Source organism: Rhinolophus sinicus, linkage group LG15, assembly GCF_036562045.2.
Source record: "Rhinolophus sinicus isolate RSC01 linkage group LG15, ASM3656204v1, whole genome shotgun sequence".
NCBI lineage: Eukaryota > Metazoa > Chordata > Mammalia > Chiroptera > Rhinolophidae > Rhinolophus > Rhinolophus sinicus.
Genome location: NC_133764.1, coordinates 18,063,026 through 18,082,547, shown reverse-complemented (window position 1 = coordinate 18,082,547; position 19,522 = coordinate 18,063,026). Strand labels below are relative to the sequence as shown.

General features: G+C 36.5%; 1 protein-coding gene across 1 annotated transcript in view; it reads left to right on the top strand.

Moving 5' to 3' along the window:
• Positions 1-19,522, top strand: part of NLK (nemo like kinase) — a 143,581-nt gene that overhangs the window by 116,963 nt on the left and 7,096 nt on the right. Inside the window, exons 5-8 of the mRNA XM_019731400.2 lie at positions 1,032-1,117; positions 4,859-5,068; positions 8,413-8,514; positions 16,411-16,497. Of these exons, the coding sequence (XP_019586959.1) occupies positions 1,032-1,117; positions 4,859-5,068; positions 8,413-8,514; positions 16,411-16,497 (485 nt within the window). The remainder of the gene's footprint in view (positions 1-1,031; positions 1,118-4,858; positions 5,069-8,412; positions 8,515-16,410; positions 16,498-19,522) is intronic.

Here is a 19,522-nt window from a genome sequence, read left to right as displayed (position 1 = left end):
TACCTGAGTCCAACTCTAGAAAAACAGAATGGTTCTTAAAGCCAAAGCCTGGATGAGACTGATAGAAACAACCAGCTAAATCTCCAGTCTGGCTCATTAAAGAGGACTGACTTGATAGAGAAGCAATTTGGGCAGACATCATTGGAGTTCTTCCTGGACATTGGGTGTGTCCTTCAGAATTTTGCTATTACAGATGAAGAATTGTTTAAAGCCGAAACAGCTTTCTGACATAGAAAAATATTCCCCTCCCCAAGATTCATAGGATTAAGACATTCTTTATAAAAATTGAAAACCATCTGCCAAAAGGATTAAAACACGTATACATAAAAACTAGAAAGTTCACTTTCCATAGATTGTTGATATTTAGTGATTGGGTGGAGGGTAGAGAGAAAATATTGGATATTAAATCTTTTTTACATTTGTAAAAAATATGGTTTGTTGCTATATTTTATTTAAAAGACAGCCTTGAAGCTGTGACGTTTATCTAGCAGCGCTAAAGCCCCCACCCCCAGTCTTTTAAGATGTCGAAAGTATTTTGAAAGTAATTATCATGTTGATTCTCAGTTGTGGAGAATATTAGCAATAAACCTGGGCAATTTTCTGAATTCTGTCACATCAATGAATGCCTGTCCCAGAAAAAAGATTCCCTGTTGATTAACGGGAACTATTTTGTTGGAGCAGGCTCAGGATCACAGGTTGAAAGTATATATAGCAAAGCTCCACTAGCCTCACTTACGAGTAATTCGAGGATATTGGTATGGTCAACCTTAACTCCAGTGCCTGAAAAGCTTATCTGTACTTAAACCTAAAGAATCTTTTTAATTATAGACATTATCGCTATATTGTATAAACCTTTGATGACACTATTTTACTGTAGCAAAATTATACTGTCAAGCTTTCAAGGATGTTTATTATGCAGTTATTTAAGGAACAATTTTAAATCCTGTATTCTGTTTCTCTGGTTTTCCCCAAATCACTGATTGAGTAAAAGGAATTACATATCTGCAATTAAATCTTGTTTGTTATTTCAGGTTTGAAATATCTCCATTCAGCTGGCATTTTACATCGAGACATTAAGCCAGGGAATCTCCTTGTGAACAGCAATTGTGTTCTAAAGGTAGCTTTTTGGGTTTTTTACATATCTAAGAAAAAAATCAGAATGTCAAGGCAGGTTTTTCATTTTGTTTTCATTTCTTGACCAAAAATTAAAGAACCCAGTTTTCTCTAGCAATATCACTAGTCATGACCATAGTAACTAATTTGTAGTATTGGCTTGTGGATTTTTCATGATATTTTTCATATGTTTGGAAACACTGAAATTGGAATTACAGTGTGACTAGAAACAAGAATAGAGGAGGCGATTTCTTTTCAGATTGTTCCATTATTGAAGGAAGTGTATATCAGAAGAAATTTTGAAAGACTGGTTAGCTTCTATTTATATGAGAATGAAGTACTGCTTTTAAGAAGACTGTTTTTACACGATTAACATTTTTATGTGCTGTTTGACTGATGTAGCAAAAGTAGGGAAGTGGAAACATTTAAAAGTGAAAATACTAAGCCAGAAAGGGGTCAAATGTATTTCCACAATATATACTAGTCAATCCTTAGTTATTCCTCTGAAGGGGAATTGATTACAGGATATAGTTAATAGCTTCAAAATCTCAGGTCATCCATTTCCATTTTACTTTTCCTCCAGTACCAACCCCACCCCATTGTTTTTTGTTAGAGTGACTCACAAATAGCAAAATCCACACATGTGCATTTCCCCACCTCTAATAGAGGTATGTATTAGCAGAACTCCTTAATAGTGAGAGGTCCATCATATTTTTCCCCATCATAGACATTAGAAAAAAGGGCCTTCCTGTGTCATCTCTGTGTGAGAAAATTAAAATTCCACTTGTTTTATGAGTGGCTACAGTATTACATGGTGTTTCAGTCTACCGTAAATGAAAAATCTTAACATTTTAACTGATATATTTGAAAAGGAAAACTTTTTAAAATGTTTTCTACTTTAAAAGTAATCAATGGGGGGTGGGGAAATAAAGGTGAAGGGTATTAAGAGGTACAAACTTCCAGTTATAAAATAAATCATGAGGAGAGCATTTGAGATCCTGCTCCCCGTCAGTTGTCATCAGTTGGACTCAAATAAACTCATAAAAATTTTCTAAAAAAAATATCATGAGGACCTAATGTACAGCATAGGGAATATAGTCAATAGTACCTTAATAACTTTGCATGGTGGCAGATGGTTACTAGACTTATCATGGTGATCACTTCACAAGATACATAATTGTTGAATCGCTACATTGTACACCCAAAGCTAATATAATATTGTATGTCAAGTAGTATAATTTTCAAATTAAAATGAATAATTAATTAAAAATAAAAGTAATCAGACTGGTTATTAGCTCGTTGGCAGTTAGACTAAACATTAAAACCAAATATATAAATGAATTTAATTTTTTTATTTTAAGTGCTTTCTTTAAACTGTGGGCTAGTTTTCTTTAAAAGCTGATATGTTATGCTGCTTTGAATAAAAAGTCTCTATATTGCTTCAAGAATTTTGTTCCTGTTTTAACTCTAAAAGATTAAAAACCTATTTTTCATATTTTACCTGAAAACAACTAATATTGTAATTCAGTCTTTTGTTTCCACAGAGAAACTAATTGTCCCCAGAATCCACTGATGTAAATATTCCTTCATTGAGTTCATTCCCACGCTACCTTACCACTTTTGAAAGATGCAACCTATCCCCATAACCTATTTAAATTTTTAAAAAACTAAAAACCTTATAGGCAGGAATTCTTTGTCCCACTGAGACCAAATCAGTTTTATGACAATTCAAGCCAATTTTTTCTGATTTCAGTTTCTGGTTGGAGAACTTCACAAAGCACTTTATGTAGAACTTGTCATGCTTGATGCCATTAACTGCTTGAAGTCCATTTTCCAAATCGTCTGTTATGGTATTGGTACCTCTGGCTACATGAATAACTAAAGGAAAATGTCGTTCATGAATAAACAACACACAGATCAGAACAAATTGAAATTTTGCTCTGCCCCTTTGACTCGTCTTAGTGGCCAACTTTCAAACACCACAGTAGAGTGCCAGGCTACAACATTGCTCTCTTCTCAAATGTACAAATTCATCGAAAATAATTATGATAAGACATTTCCTTTACATTAGTATCCTTTCATATTGTGAATATATTTTGTTTCTCATTATGCACAAAATGGATAATTTTGCTGGGAATCTCAGTATTTTTTTTTAGTTATCTAATCATACAAGCTTTTTACTTTGAGTGTAGCTTGTCTTCCATGTAACTTGCCAAAAAATGGCTCCTGCTCAGACTGATGTTTTTAACAAAGGACTTGCTTTATAACAGAAACATTTTTAGTTGGGTGGGTGGTATTTTACATAATATATATGTGTGTATATATATATATATACACACACACATATATTCTATATGTATATATGTATAATATGTGTGTATATATACACACACACAGATATACATACATATATACACATACACACTCATAAGATATAGGAAAGTGGGTGTAAGTTGTTTTCTTTGGTCTTATTTTCTTTTAAAAGATATGCTAAAAATTCATGGCCAAGTAATACATTGTAAAATATAATGTGTTGTTGAACTCTAGCCCTTGAGAGGATTTTAATATCTCCACATACAATCATGAATTCATTTAATGTGACCAGACATAGTAAACTAAAGTCTGAGAAGATTGACAAAAATTAGTGGTAAAACTTGTTTTCTTTAAAGCAGTGGTTTTCAAACTTTTGTAAGTTGCCAGACCCATTTTTTTCCAAATAAAATCTTATGTTGGGACCTCAACTTAGTTACTAGAAAACAGATAAAAAATGTTATTTTGTCACTTAGAATATTGATTCATAAAGTTAATCATTGAGAACACTGGAGCTTCCATGGCCATTACTCTCTTATCTCATCTTCAATGCTCCCAGTGTTTTGGTTGCCCGATATGAAGAAAATTTTAATTCCTGAAAATAAGCAAATGTTGCTGTAGCTATTTACTAACAGCTCACCTTGCAATCTCAGCAGTCTTTTCAGTTAAACACAAATAGCAAAAAAAGATTTATTCTTACATCTGCATATAAATTAGTCTTTCTCATTTACTGTTATGTCTTCAGCTTCTAGCATACTGTCTAAAACATACAAGTGTTCAATTAAATATTTATGGCGTGAAGAAATGAATGAACCTAGTAGCACTTGTATTCTACAGTGTGCTACATTATGACATATTCACATATTTGAATGTGAGTTAATATTTTAAACAGATAGCTGATACAGGTGAAGTTTTGGTACAGTGTTTATGGAGCTCCTGAAGTATCTCCTCAGAACTGAATTCAGCAGGACTGTTTGAAACCCATAGCTTTAAAGAAATTTTATTAACCTATATTCCATAAAGATAGTGAACATAGCTTAAGAGGTCTTCAACATACACTTTTTTTTTTTTTAAATATCTTCCTCGATGAGCCAGTCTTGAAAATAGATATCTTGGGTTTTAGAAACCTAGAAATATGCGTTTAGCTGTTTTGGGTTTGTTTTGGTTTTTTTTTGGTTTAGTTGTCAATTAAAAACAGATTAAAGGTGAGAAGCATATTTTATAATACATCGCTTTATATAGAAATGTGAAAGTTTGAGACTTTTCTTCCCTCTCATCCAAATAAGATCAAATTACATATTGACACAAATATTCTCTACCTGCACCATTGAAAACTTCAAAGTTCAGAGGTCTATCAAGATTTTGGTTTTTTGCGGTTTTGTTTTGCTTCTCCATTTGTCGGCTTGACAATATGTCGATAATCTTTTCTATTTAGATTTGTGATTTTGGATTGGCCAGAGTGGAAGAATTAGATGAATCTCGTCATATGACTCAGGAAGTTGTTACTCAGTATTATCGGGCTCCGGAAATCCTGATGGGCAGCCGTCATTACAGCAATGCTATTGACATCTGGTCTGTTGGATGCATCTTTGCAGAACTACTAGGACGAAGAATACTGTTTCAGGCACAGAGTCCCATTCAGCAGGTATGATATCACCTTAAGCTTTAGAAGCTTTCAATTCTATTACAAATTTCAAGGAAAAACCATTTTGCACACATGTCTTTGGGCTTCTTCATTGTACTGTCTGAACTGCTTTTAGCAAATTCAAGTTCACTTAAAATTCAGAAATTTATGAAGTTGAAGATTACAGAGAGATTCATTTTATAACTTCGGAGCTCTTAGCGGGTGTGTTGACTTTATTACAGGCACCGATGCATAGCAGCAGACCCTGCTGCAACAGTTTGCACAGGTATGAACTTCAGTTGTTAGAGAACCTCTGTTCTTTCTAACTGAGTGAGTCTGACTTGAAAATGTATTTGGTGACTTAAGTAAGGTAACTTATGCTTTGTATTTAGAATATAAATTTTGAGTGTTGGTTTCTTTCAATCTGAACATTTAGAAACGTTTCTAACCTACATTATTGGGCTAAAATGTTTAAATATGGCAGAGAACATCAGAAGCTGATTAAAATGTAGCTTTGGGAAGCCATTCATGATATTTTCATTGTCTGCCTTTGTAGCTAATTTATTGCTACACATGTTTTCTTAGGATCATTTCTAAGTATTTTTTATTCATAAATTTTAACAGTAAGACTTGCATGAAAATAACATAACAATGATGAGCTCAGGCTGTAGAATCAAATTGGTGGGTTCAAATCCTAGCTCTGCCACCTACCATCTGTTAAATCTTGGGCAAGTTAAACTGTTCTGAGGATTGTTGTGCAGATTAAATAAAGTAGTAAAGCGGAACATAAGACCTGACACACAGGGAGTATTCAGCGAGTGCTAACCGTTATGACGGGGGTGGTGTGCTGGGATACTGGGGGTACAGCAGTAAAGGCAAAGTTAGTTCCTGCCTTTGTGAAACTTTCACATGACAGAAAATAAATAAGTGTACAAATAAATATAATCCCAAGTAATGATAAGTTCTATGAAGAAAAATTAAACGAGGTGGCTCAGTTGGTTAGAGCACGAGCTCTAAACGACTGGGTTGCCGGTTCGATTCCCACATGAGCCAGTGAGCTGCACCCTCCACAACTAGATTGAAGGACAACAACTTGGAGCTGATGGGCCCTGGAGAAACACACTGTTCCCCAATATTCCCCAATAACATTTATTTAAAAAAAAAAGAAAGCAAAATTAAAGCAAGTTAGGGATAGAGAATGATCATGAAGCAGAGCAGTGCTCAAGTGTTCTCTGAGGGGATAGCACTGGAAGGGTGACCCAAGTGAAATGAGGGAGCAAGATACTGGGGAAGAGTGTTCTGGGGAAAGGGACAACGAGCATAATAAAGCATCTGAGGCGGGAACAGTGTGGCACGTTGAAAGGATGGCATGATCAGGAGGAGCAAGTACAAGACAAGGTCAAAGAGAGAGAAAGAGCCTGACCATGGCCACCTGACAAGCACTTTGGATTTTATTCTCTCCAAAATGTAATGGAAAGCTATATGAAGGTTGTGAGCAAGGGAGTATTAAGATTTGATTGATCACATTTTAAAAGATCACTTTAACTATTATATATCTTTGTATTCTTTATAATTCTTTGTAATTTGAACGCTTGACCAACAATGGAATCATTTCTTTAATGCCCTTTCTACAAAGAATTGTTCACTGATACATTAGAAATTGTATATGCTGTTATCAACATTTAAATTTATTTCTCCACTATATATTCAAAGTTTAATTTTTTAAAGTTTACATCTTAAAAATTGATCCTAGTGATAAAAATCATTATATATAACCTAATGTTGGGTACTGTTGACAGTATCCATTTCACTGTTCAATTTCTTTAGAAAATAGAGTTTAACAGACTTACCTATAAAACTACCATATCTGGATGTAAGAAGCTGCCATACAGAAAAGCTTAAGTACAATTTAAGGGGTTGTTCAAAACCTATATATTAAATAAGGGTCTTAGTTTGTTCCTGAAAAGAATACGGAGGGTGCCAAAAAAAATGTATACACATTTTAAGAAAGGAAAAAACTATTAAAATTGTAATACTCAATATATACTGATAACAAAAGATGAATACAAGTCATGTATACATTGTTTTGGCACCCCATATATAAAGGAAAAGGTGAAGCAACTGGAATAAGTGGTGTTCAGATAACTCAGATTCTGGAGAAATACATGGGTCTTGAGTTTGCCAGTCTGACGTAGCCACTGGAGGAGAACTCAAATCTATCATCAGTGTATTTTGGGGTAAGAAATCAAGATCTGGAATGGAAAAAGAATCTGACTTGTCAACGGAAATAGTTATTTTTCTGTAGCATTTTCTTTGTATCTTTGAGAAATAAATACCCTAGGTACTATATAGTACCAGCAAACATCATAAAAATGTTTCTCATCCATAGAGGTGGGACCCATTTTAAGCAACTTTCTGAAAGTTTTCCATTTGTTTTCATGAGCCAGTCATTTCCTTCTGCCTTTAGGGGATTTATTAGAAGTCCAAAAGTATCACCAACACACTTTTCCCAAAAAGCTTAGAGATCTTTACTTCTGTGGAAAACGAGCTACTTAGATATCTCCATTATCCTGGAGGGCAGTGATCATGATGGTTACCCCTCGGTTTAGACAAGTGCAGAAAATAGTGCTTTCTATTTGGCATCCCCAGCACCAGGAAAAGAAGTATTCTCTAGGTAAGAATTTTCCATTCTGGAGGAAATTGAATGAAATGTTATTGCTAATTAGGTTATAAGGTTAGAACAGAAAATTAAGGTAGTTTGGTACTTACAAAGACTTATTTGTGAGAAGACTGGTTTTTATCAGTCTCTTTTATTGTGCCCAGCTAACTAAATGTGGCCTTATGCACTGTCATTATTAGATTCTAAGTCCCAGAGTTTCCTGTTAGTGTAAGAGATTTCTAGAGTAACTAGAATGTAAAGGGTGTATAACTAGCCCCAACGTTGATGGCTTAGGTTTAATTTCAGCTATGAATGTTCTGGGTATTTACTAAATCGCAGCTTCCTGATTGGTGGGTTAGCTCCTGGAGGAGCATGAATCCGTGTGAAGCATCAGAACCTGTTCATTAACTGTTTGAAAATAACAGTCATTAGCCATCAGTGAAAGAGCAGTTCACCTCAGCAAGGACCCTGGATGCTACAGTATCAAGACACAGGGCAGGTAGATGCAGACTCCTGAAGCACTATAGCCTTAGAACGCCGTGCTTGCCAAAACATATTTTCTGTGTTTCTGTCACATGGGTTCCTAATAAACATTTTTCTGGGGTTTTCGCCTTAAAGTTCATTTCCCCCAAATTTGGTCCTCATCTCTAAAGAAAAGTTGTTTTCCTGAGTTTATTATCCATCTGTACGTTATGTTTCCTTGTAGTTGGATTTGATTACGGATCTCTTGGGCACACCATCACTGGAAGCAATGAGGACGGCTTGTGAAGGCGCTAAGGCACACATACTCAGGGGTCCTCATAAACAGGTAAAAGGAGAAGGCGGGTACCTGTACTCGGTCGCCATCTGTTGGGGCACGATTTCCCTTCCAACAGATTAATGAAGTGAGAATTTTTAGACAGAAACATTACTTGTAAGTTTTATTCATTTTGTATGTCATGGCCATAAGTAAGAAAATGTTAAATATTTGCCAAATCAAAAATATGGTAATTCCCAATACTATTGGAGAAAGTAAATATTATTGTAACACCATTGCTAATAAATGACCCCTGACTTTTTGTCTCCTGGTTTTTCAGTGTGTCTGGGAAAAGTTCCTGGGGGGTGAGGCTTTGACCTCAATGCCATGACCTAATATATATATATGTATGTATGTATATATATATCAAGATGTCCTTTCCAAATATTCAGCCAAAATACCTGGTATCTCTTATTTCAGCGAAGAATGTGAAGCTGTTTCTATTGTACTCTTGCCACTAACACAGAATCAAATGGGAGTGTTGTTAGAAAAGAGGTATGAAGAGAAAGATTGCCAGATTTGCACTGATCAATATTACTTGCAACCAGCCAAGTCACTGCTGAGAGAGACAGGATGGTTTTTATCTCCACCCTGTTGATTTAGCAGCATTTTTCAGAAGCACTTTCCTAATCTCCTTTGGACAGAACATCTTAATGAGGTGAAGACTGAGTAAGGGGAATAGTTTTCCTAGGAACAAACTGAAACAGAAAGACTCGGCAACTAATTTTCTTGGGCTTTGCCGTGGTTTCTTTTAAATTGGGTGATTGGATGATCCGACCGTTCATTAGAAGATCTGATTGACCTAACTGACTGAATGACAGACTAAGTTTGACACTCCTCTCACATTACCAGCCAGACCTGGCCTTGTCAAGCCAAGGCCTTGCCTTTCCCTGCCAGTTCCCTCTATACTTCTGGTGTCACTCCAGTGCATCCATTTTTCACCGGCATACAGAGCCATGGGTAAAGTATGTTAGCTCCTAAAACCAGCCTGAACTAGTAAATAGAGATGTAGATGCTGGTATTTTAAATAGGCCCTGCTGGTTATACCCTTGTATAGCATTTAGTTTAGAGCTAAAATAATTTGAGGCCCTAACTCCCTTACAAGAGCACAGTAAGTCTTAAAAAGTAATGACGCTCAGATACGCTAGAGGAAGGTTCTGTATTAATAGAAGGAACTAAAAATATCTATTATGTTCTATGTATTGGCCAATACCAGGAATTAAACTGATTTATCAATACCTCTTGGTAAATGTATCCTTGGCAGTAGGAAAATAATTTTCCTCTTTAACTGACCACTTTAGGTCAGTAAATCTTGCCTGGCTAAAGGTAGCCAGTAATGAAAAGTAACGACAATCAGATACCCTGGTGCCAGCCTTCCTCAGTGCCACCCTTCCATTTCTAGAGGAACTTTAACCATTGCTAATAGTTCACAGCTAAGTCATCCTTTGTGTCAGGAGTTTCCAGCCTGCTGTTTAGAACAGCTCAAAACGTAACTTACTGCAGCAAAAGTCATTGTGCACTCCTTTGAGCATTTCCTGGCAAGTGAGTCCTTTTTCTACTAGAAATTTTAAAAATCTGTTAGTTGTAAAAACCTAGAACTTTCAATTAAATAAAAAAAATAGTAAATATCATATTATCCAAAACAAAGGGTGGAAGAAAGGAAAATTTTAAATTCCATATTTATTTAACTAGTTAAATAGGTTAAGGTGTTTAACAGAATCCTATCTTAATACATTTTTACATGAATTGGCCTCTTGACAGTAATGTCTCTTAGAGTTTAACATTTTGCTCATCACCAAGTTTAGTGATGACTTTAAGAGAGCACCAAGGTAAAAGTTAGGGGTACCTCTGGCTAGTGTTGGTGTCAGAATATTTTAATTTTGAAGAGAAGACTGATGGAGTAGGAATTAGGAGACCATTTCTGCTAAAAGGGTAGATATGCTTTGCACAGACTTTAAAGTCTTATTTTTAAAGCTGCAGACGGTCTTTCAGGCAGGTGTTCATGGTCTTTGAACACGAACCCAGGTGGATTTGTATAGCGTAAGTTATACTTGCCATATATAATTGAATGTAAATGAACTTAGCATAGTATTTGGTTTCATTTTTTCCCCCAGTATGGAAATTGTTTTCTACCTCCATTTGCTAGTTGATCTTTATACCACCACTGCTCTCAAGAGAAGTTAACAGACCCCTGAAGCTCTTAAGCCAGTAGTCAGATTCTGCCTTTTTCCTTCACACTCCCTACTCCTTCCTTTACCCCATGAAGCATATCTTATATGCTTCTTGTTAGCCTGTTAGCAGCTGCTTGAAGTTATCTCCATTCATGTTATAGCTATTTAGAGCTGAGACTGAAAGACTCATACATACACACCCACACACCAAGTATATTTGGTATGCAGCCACTTGGATTTTTTTTTTTTAACCTCAAAAGATTAATTTGGTCCCCAATCCAATATATACACTACAGCTTGTGTAGTTCTGTACATCATGACAATTTTGCAAAGAGCTCAGTGCTCCGTGCCGGATATGTGCTCTGTTTATGTTTCTCTGGACTGTAGTAATTAAAAGCGGCAGTGGTGTCAGTCTCAGGCTCACCACATTGTACAGCATGTTGAATGATATCCCAGGAGTTGTACACTACAGTTTTCAGGCAGACGGAGCATGAATCCCGACTCTACTAGTAACTCACTTTGTGACACATTAATTACCCTCCGTGTGCCTCAGTTTATTCACCTATAACATGGGAATAAAAATTATTCCTACCTCAAATTGTTATAATAATAAAGAGCGTATGCAAGGAAAGCATAGAATAGTATCTGGCATTCTAAACACTTAATAAATATTAACAATTATATTCTAAAATAGTAGATATAGCTTATGATTTAAAAAAAAATATGATCAAGTGGAGTTTATCCCAGGAATGCAAAGATTAATTAATACATTAAATCCTCACAATACTATAATGTATCATTTATTATTCCTTTTTACAGATGGAAGATGAAGGATTACAGAGGTTAAATAATATGCTTAAGGCCATAAGCCAGATCACAAAAATAGATTTCTCTAAATCTAAAACCTGTATTCTTAGCCAGTCACTGCCTGGCACACAGACCTTCACAGCAGATTTTTTTTTTTATTTTAATTTGTTTATATGCAAGTTATATGTAAGTACATGTAAAATAAAAATTTTACTGAGACTTAGTCATCCCTAGCTACCCCACACACCGTCCCAGAGTCTCCTCTGCATTGATTTGAGAATATCTTTCCAACATTTTTCAGTGCATTTATTTACATATATTTGTACAAACCGAAATATTGTTGGGACTTTGTGAAAAATATATACATATACAGGAGAACCTAATTAGCTGTCTTCTTAAAGTCATAGATTACTGCCTCAAATTAATTTGTGTTGGTTGATGAATATACACACTTCCATGTGGTGTAATCGTCAGGACTCTTCCCAGTGAAACTCAGTTAAAACTGGCTTAAGGAAAAAAGGTGCTTAGTGGCTCATGTAACTGAAAAGTCTTGAACTACAACTGACTTGAGGACCTGCTGGATTCAGGTAGTCAAGTGATGTTTCCTGCCAGGAATTTTTGAGTCTCTTCTCTGTTCTGTTTTCCTGTGTTGGTTTCATTTTCAGACAGGCTTTCCCCCATGTGTTTACAAAAATGGAACCAGCAGTGCAGGCCTACATTCTACTAGCAATATCACTCCTTCAGGAAAGAGCTCTCCCAAATTGATCCAGAAAAAAATATTGGGAAGTTCTCTGATTCAGTTGGGAATGTGTTTGGTTATAAGTAATAGAAAATCTTGCTTACAGTGGTTTATAGGAGTTGATGTTTGCCTCATATCTGGTCCAGAGGTCGGCAGTCTGGAGCTGACACAGCAGCTCAATTATGTCATCACGAATCTGGTTCTTTCTTTTTTTCTGCTCTGCCATCTTTATAATGTTGCCTTCTTACTGTCTTGCTGATAGCCTCATGGTCACAAAATGGCTGTAGGTTGTCCAGATATCATATCCACATTCTAAGCAAACAAATGGATTAAAGAGGGGGCAATAGCAACGTCTGTCACTTTTATCAGGAAAGCAAAGTTTTCCCAAAAGCCTGCCTACCAAACTTCTGCTTATATGTCCTTGTCCAGAACTGTGTAATATGTGGCCTCCCAAATGCAAGAGGGCTAAAGAAAAAAAAAATGAGTATTTTCCATCCCATATAATGAAGGTCCATAAGAGAGAAGAAGACTGGGGGAGTGTGTTGGGTTAGCCATCCATGGCTGTCCCTTACCTGTTTTAGACCATATGCCTGTGCCAAAGCTCAGGCGAATATATTGTTGGATCTGCCAGGCCTGGGTCAGGTGCCATCCCTGGAGTGGGGGCCTGGCCAAACCACTTGATTTGAGAGTGAGAAACGAGTGTTCCCTAAAGGTCAGGGAATGCTGGGCAGACAAAAACCCTATAGTATTTTTTATTTATTGTCTCTTCTACAACTCAGAATCTTGGATGAAGAGAACCTCAGCTGCCATGACCCAAGTACCTATTCAGGTAGATAAGTACTTGTTGAGGCTCTGACCTGTTGATAGGATTGAAAAGTCTAATTTCGTCGTTTGTTCAACTCTTACGAGGTTTAGATCTTCATTTTTCCTCAAGTGGTTCCCAGCTGATTGTGTCAGAAATAGATACATTTTCACTGGAGTTCAAATAGTTCTGTCCCCTGACAGGGACCATGTCTGAACATTGAACAGAATCAGAGTATGGTAGAGAGTTCATTTAGTTCAAACTTCTTATTTTCAAGTGGGAGTTTCTTTTATATAACCCTACAGTGCTTACTGCATGTAGTGCACTGTGCATCGTGTATACTCATTTAACATTGCTGACTGAAGCTCACGGCTCCTTTGCTGCCAAATGAAAACTAATAGGAACATCGAACAGGACTCAAACAGCCTGGCCAACTGCTGTGTGGCCCTCACACTGCGGTTGGCTTATGACTGGCACATCCATTGAGGGCTTCTCATCCACTTCCAGAAGCTCATGCTTGCTTCATTTCACTGACAATCACAGTCATTAATAACCCTGTTTATAACCCTTCCTGTCCTCATGATTCAGCACTGGCACCCACTCACTCCCTCATTGCTAAGTGACTTACAGACTTGCAGAACAAACAGAAAATGGACTGGTGTATTTTAAAGGGGGCCGGGGGAAGGGATGTGTGTGAATGTTAGGGGAATTGGCAAAAACTTTTTCCGAAAGGAGATACTTAGGGCATCTTTCCAAGCATTCTGTTTTTTCTCTTACCAAAATTGATTCAATTACACTTGATGAGAAATACAAACTTCTTGTCTAGTTCTGAGACCCTGGGCCCAACTGGTTTCAACCATAATGGCTGGTGAATTAGAGGGGAAGATAATGGAATTAGAAACGCAGCGTCTCTAACATCGCATCTTTCCTGGGGAGCCGATGCTAGGAACTAAGTTATTAATGGTTATCTTTCTGGGGAGGTATTGGCATCATGAACTGACTCTTCTTTTTTTCTATGTGCCTCTTTTTAACATGCATATAAACACAGCAAAGAAGAAAGCATATAATATGACGGACTCTTCTACGCTGAAATTAAACTTAGCCTTAGTTTGAGTGTATTTGTTGGGGTGTACTTCTGTAAGGAAAGATTGAATTTTAAATTTCATTTGCTTTTCACAAGCTCCCCGTCCCATATCCAGGCGTCTCAAGTCTTACAAATTTTGCCTTCTAATTTGTTCTCTATCTTCCATTCAGTGGCTTCTGGAACTATTTATGTTTTTCTTGCCGACCTGAGATATGTGATTCATCTTTGTTGCCCCCACACCTAGCCCAGGGCCCGGCGTTTGGCGGATGTTAGCTTAGCATTGATGTTGGCAGAAGGCAGGTCTGTACTAGTGCAGCCTCATAGATGAGAAAGCCACGGTTCAAGTGACCTCCCCAAGTCTAGTGATGGCAAAGTCAGAATTTGGACCCACATCTTCTAGTACTCATTCCGGTATTCCCTTTCCTAAGCTATAGCATAACCTCCACGACAAAACTAGGGTGAGGTGGAGGGGTAGGTTTCACATGGGGAGTGGAAAGGAAAGAATTGCTTAGGGTGAAACATTTGAGTCAGTAAGAATTGGCTGGAATTTGACTGCCAACCTGCACAAACCAGTGAAAAAGAAGACGGCTATTCAGTCAAACCAAGAATCAGAATCTTTTAAGAATATCAAATTACTCCATTTTACACAATTAAAAAAAAAATTCTTAGCAGAGGGTGGCCGGATAGCTTAGTTGGTTAGAGCGCAGTGCTCTTAATAAGGCTGCCGGTTCGATCCCCTCATGGGCCACTGTGAGCTGTGGGCTCCACAATTAGATTGAAACAACTACTTGATTTGGAGCTGATGGGTCCTGGAAAAACACACTTAAATAAGTAAAAAGGTCAAAAAAACAATTCTTAGGGGGGAAAAAATTTGTAAATTGAGTTATAAGTTAAAACCTCTTCCTCACACTCTCCACACACCTCATTATCTTGACTAATACAAATTGCAGAACTACCATAGACTTACATATTTTTAACAAAAATACTTTATCTGCAAACATGTAAATGTACCAATAAATAATAGTAAGTTGATATAAAAATATTTGAATGCCAACTATATATGGGTTCTGTGTACAATGCTTTTTATCTGTAGTAGTCCTGTCAAGTCTCATACAATTTTTTTTATTTTATTTTTTTCTGAAACCGGACTCCTCAATTTCCCACCTCTTCTCCAGGGCCCTCAACTGAGGGCTATGACCTCCCCCCCACCCCACTTCTAGGGCTGCGGCTCATACAATTTTAGAATTAAAGTCAACTTAGGAGATCATTTAGTTCTATCTGCCTCATTTAATACTTAAGACTACTGAAATTCAGACATGTTGATTTATCTAATTTGTTAGACTAAGATGAGATGGGAGTTCTAGTTTACTATTACTCCTTGATCCTGAAGAAAACTTCTGTAAGGTGAATAATTACCTCCTGATGATTCTGAGGTATCTTGTTCTTATTGGGTTTTCCTATGTGGCTTTGTTGGAAGGAGGCAGATATGTAAAATACTTGATGTTAGTAGTTGTCATAGCAAGATTCTGAGGTTGTGGTTGAGGTACAAGGAGACCTTTTCGGGTTACTTGTGTGAGAGACAGCAGTGTTGCCATTCACCTCCTCTGTCCTCTGACTCTCCAAGCAGCGAAATGGAGGCTTTATAAGCTCAGGGGCTTCTCAAGTCATCAGAGCCATCTCCTTGCCTCAGTGCAAGAGTGTTAGACATTGGCACGTGGCTATGCCTGCCACTCACAAAGACAGTGACTGAATGAGAAATCAAGTGCTTAAAGGCAAAATAAGTGGGACCAGCAAAAGCAACAGCATACTTGCTTAAAAGATTCTGTAACTTCCTGAATGTCTTACAGCTTCTTTAGGACTCATGTTTTAGCAACTCTGTGGTAATGTTGCCATAAGACATAGTTCACATGTTTACTTTGCACAGTTTACATGCTTCACTTTGCATGTGGCCAACGTATTAAATCTTTTTTCTCCCACCCCTAGGCATTTGGTCTTTCTTGCCAGAGTACTTACAGTATAAGGCTAGAAGGGGCCCCCCCCCATTTTTACAGGACTAGCTTTCATTTTCCATTGGCTCTTTTGTGCTCTAGGCTACAATGGCTAATCATGTAGTATAAAATATGCCACTGGAAGTCAATGACAGTTGTTTTTGAAGACTGGTTAATGAGGGAAATACTCATTCCCTTTGAGTTTAGACTTATGTGCATACATCTTTTGAGCTAGGTACTTATCATAAATTGGCTGTATTCCATATCTATGTACCCAAAGACTCATTTACATATTTGCATTCTTTATTTTTTCACAGCCATCTCTTCCTGTACTTTATACCCTGTCTAGCCAGGCTACACATGAAGCTGTTCATCTCCTTTGCAGGATGTTGGTCTTTGATCCAGTAAGTAGTGTTTGTTTTTATGTTTTTTAATGAATTCAAAATATGTGTGTTCCAAGAAAAACATCAATAGATGTGCAATGTAAATAATGACTTTTCAAAAGAAACTTCAGTCTCCAGTTTCATGTATATCATGTTTACTCATCACGCAGAAGTTTGATTATTAACACATACGAATTGAGGTGAAGAGAGATAAGGAACTGTGTCATCCTTTTTTTATCGCGATATTTGTAAAAGGAACTTGGCACCAAGTTAAATCAGGAGGAAAAAAATTAATATTATTTGAAAAGATCTGCCCATTTACATTGCATAAAGAAATATTTACTCTCTGAGTTGTTGAAATGTAGCTTTTCCAAATGCCATTTCTAAACTTGACTCTTCGGGGACAAAATTCAGCTCTTCATTTATTCATTCATCCAAAGAATATTAGTCACGTCTGTGCCCATAACTATTGTCAAAAGTGGAAGCATTTAGAAAAGAATTTTACTTGCTGAGAGTACAAGGAAGTCATCAAATACAAAAAACAACAGATATTGAAAGGGGGAAAGTACCCACAAACTTACCCGTTATTAAGCTTACATTAGTCTGTTCGTGATGAGAAAACAGCAACTTTCTCAAAGGACTATCAAATCCACAAAGGTCAGAACCGTCTTGAGACATCAGCAATAACAAAACTTAGGGACAGAAATGTTTTGTTAGCGAATCCAGGTTTGTGAGAAATAGTCAAGCTTTTATTTGGTGGACCAGAACCAATCAAGTGACCAAGTTATTTTTGTTACATCTCGGGGTACAAAGTGGATTTTTATTTGTTTAGTGTTTGTTTATTTTTTATTTTCCTTTTGTTTGTTTACTTTGGCATGTGAGGTACTTTAGTGATACAGAAGCAAGACGAAGTGGCAGTTCTGAATTTCACAGTCCCTCCTTGTGGTCAAGTTCCTGCCATTAAGGACTGTTCCAACCACATAAGTTGCTCAAGGAGCTAGTGATTTAGTGTCATTCGTTTGGTATTTTGTTTTATTTGGTAAGTTTATCTACATAGCTCACAGGAGATGTTGACTTGATACATAAAGACCTTTTGTATGGTTAACAAAACTAGAGCCACGAACTTCAGGCTTCAGAGGTATTTTCTGTCTGCCCTTAGAGGATTTTGTCAAGGCCCTGAGATTAAAATGTACTTTCATGTGTCAGAAATACCTTATTCTCTTTATTAGTTCTTCCAGATTAGGAACCAAGAACCATGAGATTCACCCATGTCAGCTTTTACCTGCAGTACTTACCGCTGTCACGTGTCCTCCTTCTCTGAGGTCGCATGTTTATGAACGGGTCCTGACCTGCCAGAAGCTCTTAGTCTTTACAACCCTAAGGCTGGGATGTCCTAAGCCATAGAAGGGATACCAAGCATGGTTTCCTGGGAGGCCTTGTAAACCTCTGTTCTACACGTGAAACATAGTCCTTATTCCTTAATAGTGGGATTGTCACGCCTAATTCAATGAAACTTGTGGTGTGGTCATAGTTATAGATTTATCTGTAAGAAGGAGGGAAGATTTATCTGGTAAGGAGGACAGATTCTTGGTCATTAAAAACATAAAGGAATTTATTTAAGGAACACTGCGTAATATTTAACCATTTTATCATGATCTCGTAGAACAAGGCCAACCAATATATATTATTGTTTTACAAAATGATTATTTTTAAATTGGCCTGATGCTTTATTAGTTTTATGGTTGGTAGTAAGGAGTCTTTCCTTTCTGGTTCTGAGAGTTCAATTAGAACTAGAACCATTTTAAAGAGTCCTTTATTCTGATTTTAACCTGTTAAATTGAGGGTTAGCGATACATGAAGAAAGAAATGATGTTTTTAAAATAGCCATTAAAAATCAAACATTAACCATAGTTAAGTCAAGTTTATTTAGTCCATTTAGTCTGCAGTAATTAAGTAAGTCTTATTTTGTTGATCTCGGGTGAAGCAGTCTATTGCCAGGTGTCTGCTCCTGGACTGAAACCTTCCTGGAATTCCTAACTCAGTTACTTGGTTCAGTCTAAGAGGTGGCTGTCGGTGGTGAAGATATCAGTTACACCCATGAATTTATACCATGAAGACAAACGTCAGAAGTACCTGATGACCGTTCTTCACCGAGGTCCTTGTTAAATTGCTAATGGGAGACTCAATCCTAATCTTTAGCTTGGAGCATGAGCCTTTAGGCAAATCTAAGAAAAAAGCAGAAACCACCAGAGGATAAGAATAAAGGGCTCTGGTGCTTTTATTATAATATCAACAATATTGGAAAGAATGGGGTATAATAAATAATTTATAAAGATGTAATTAACTATTGCCTCAAAATAGTGAAGACATTAAACAAATCTGAGAGACCTTAATTTATCTAAAGTCAATAAGTAGTTACAAGCAATTTTTTAAAGCACAACAATACTTATTAGGAATATAGACAAAATTATTTCCTTTTTTCCCCTTGACAAACAAAACACATGTTATCTTGCATACACAGCTTCCTGCCATCACACATTCTTTTACATTCTTTAAAAAAAATATACGTGTACTTTAACCCAAAGGTATTTATTGGCACATCTGTTTTAACTGTTTACTGATGGCTACTCTACAGTGTATTAATGAAGAGCCTAGGTATATTAAAATTATGTTGTCCAGGTATCTAAAGACTATTTATTAATTCAAATTAGTATTAATAGAGTCTTAATGTTAACTGAAAATCAGGAGATTAAAATTTAAGTTGACACATTAAGTCCTTATGTTGTGTGGCATTCTAAAAACTAATTTCTTTTTAGAAACACATTACCTATTATCATTCATCTAATTTACTTGAATACATAACGTTGAAATTCCATAATTTTAGACAAGAGTGATAATTAGTTTATCTGAAAATTCAAATGCAAAATGATTATGCTTTTTGTGAGAAAACAAACCCACAACTTGTATAAACTAGAATATTTTGCTAGCATTATCTGTACATGACAGTAAAATCAGGGAGAAAACAGTTGTTTTTAAGGTTTTATAA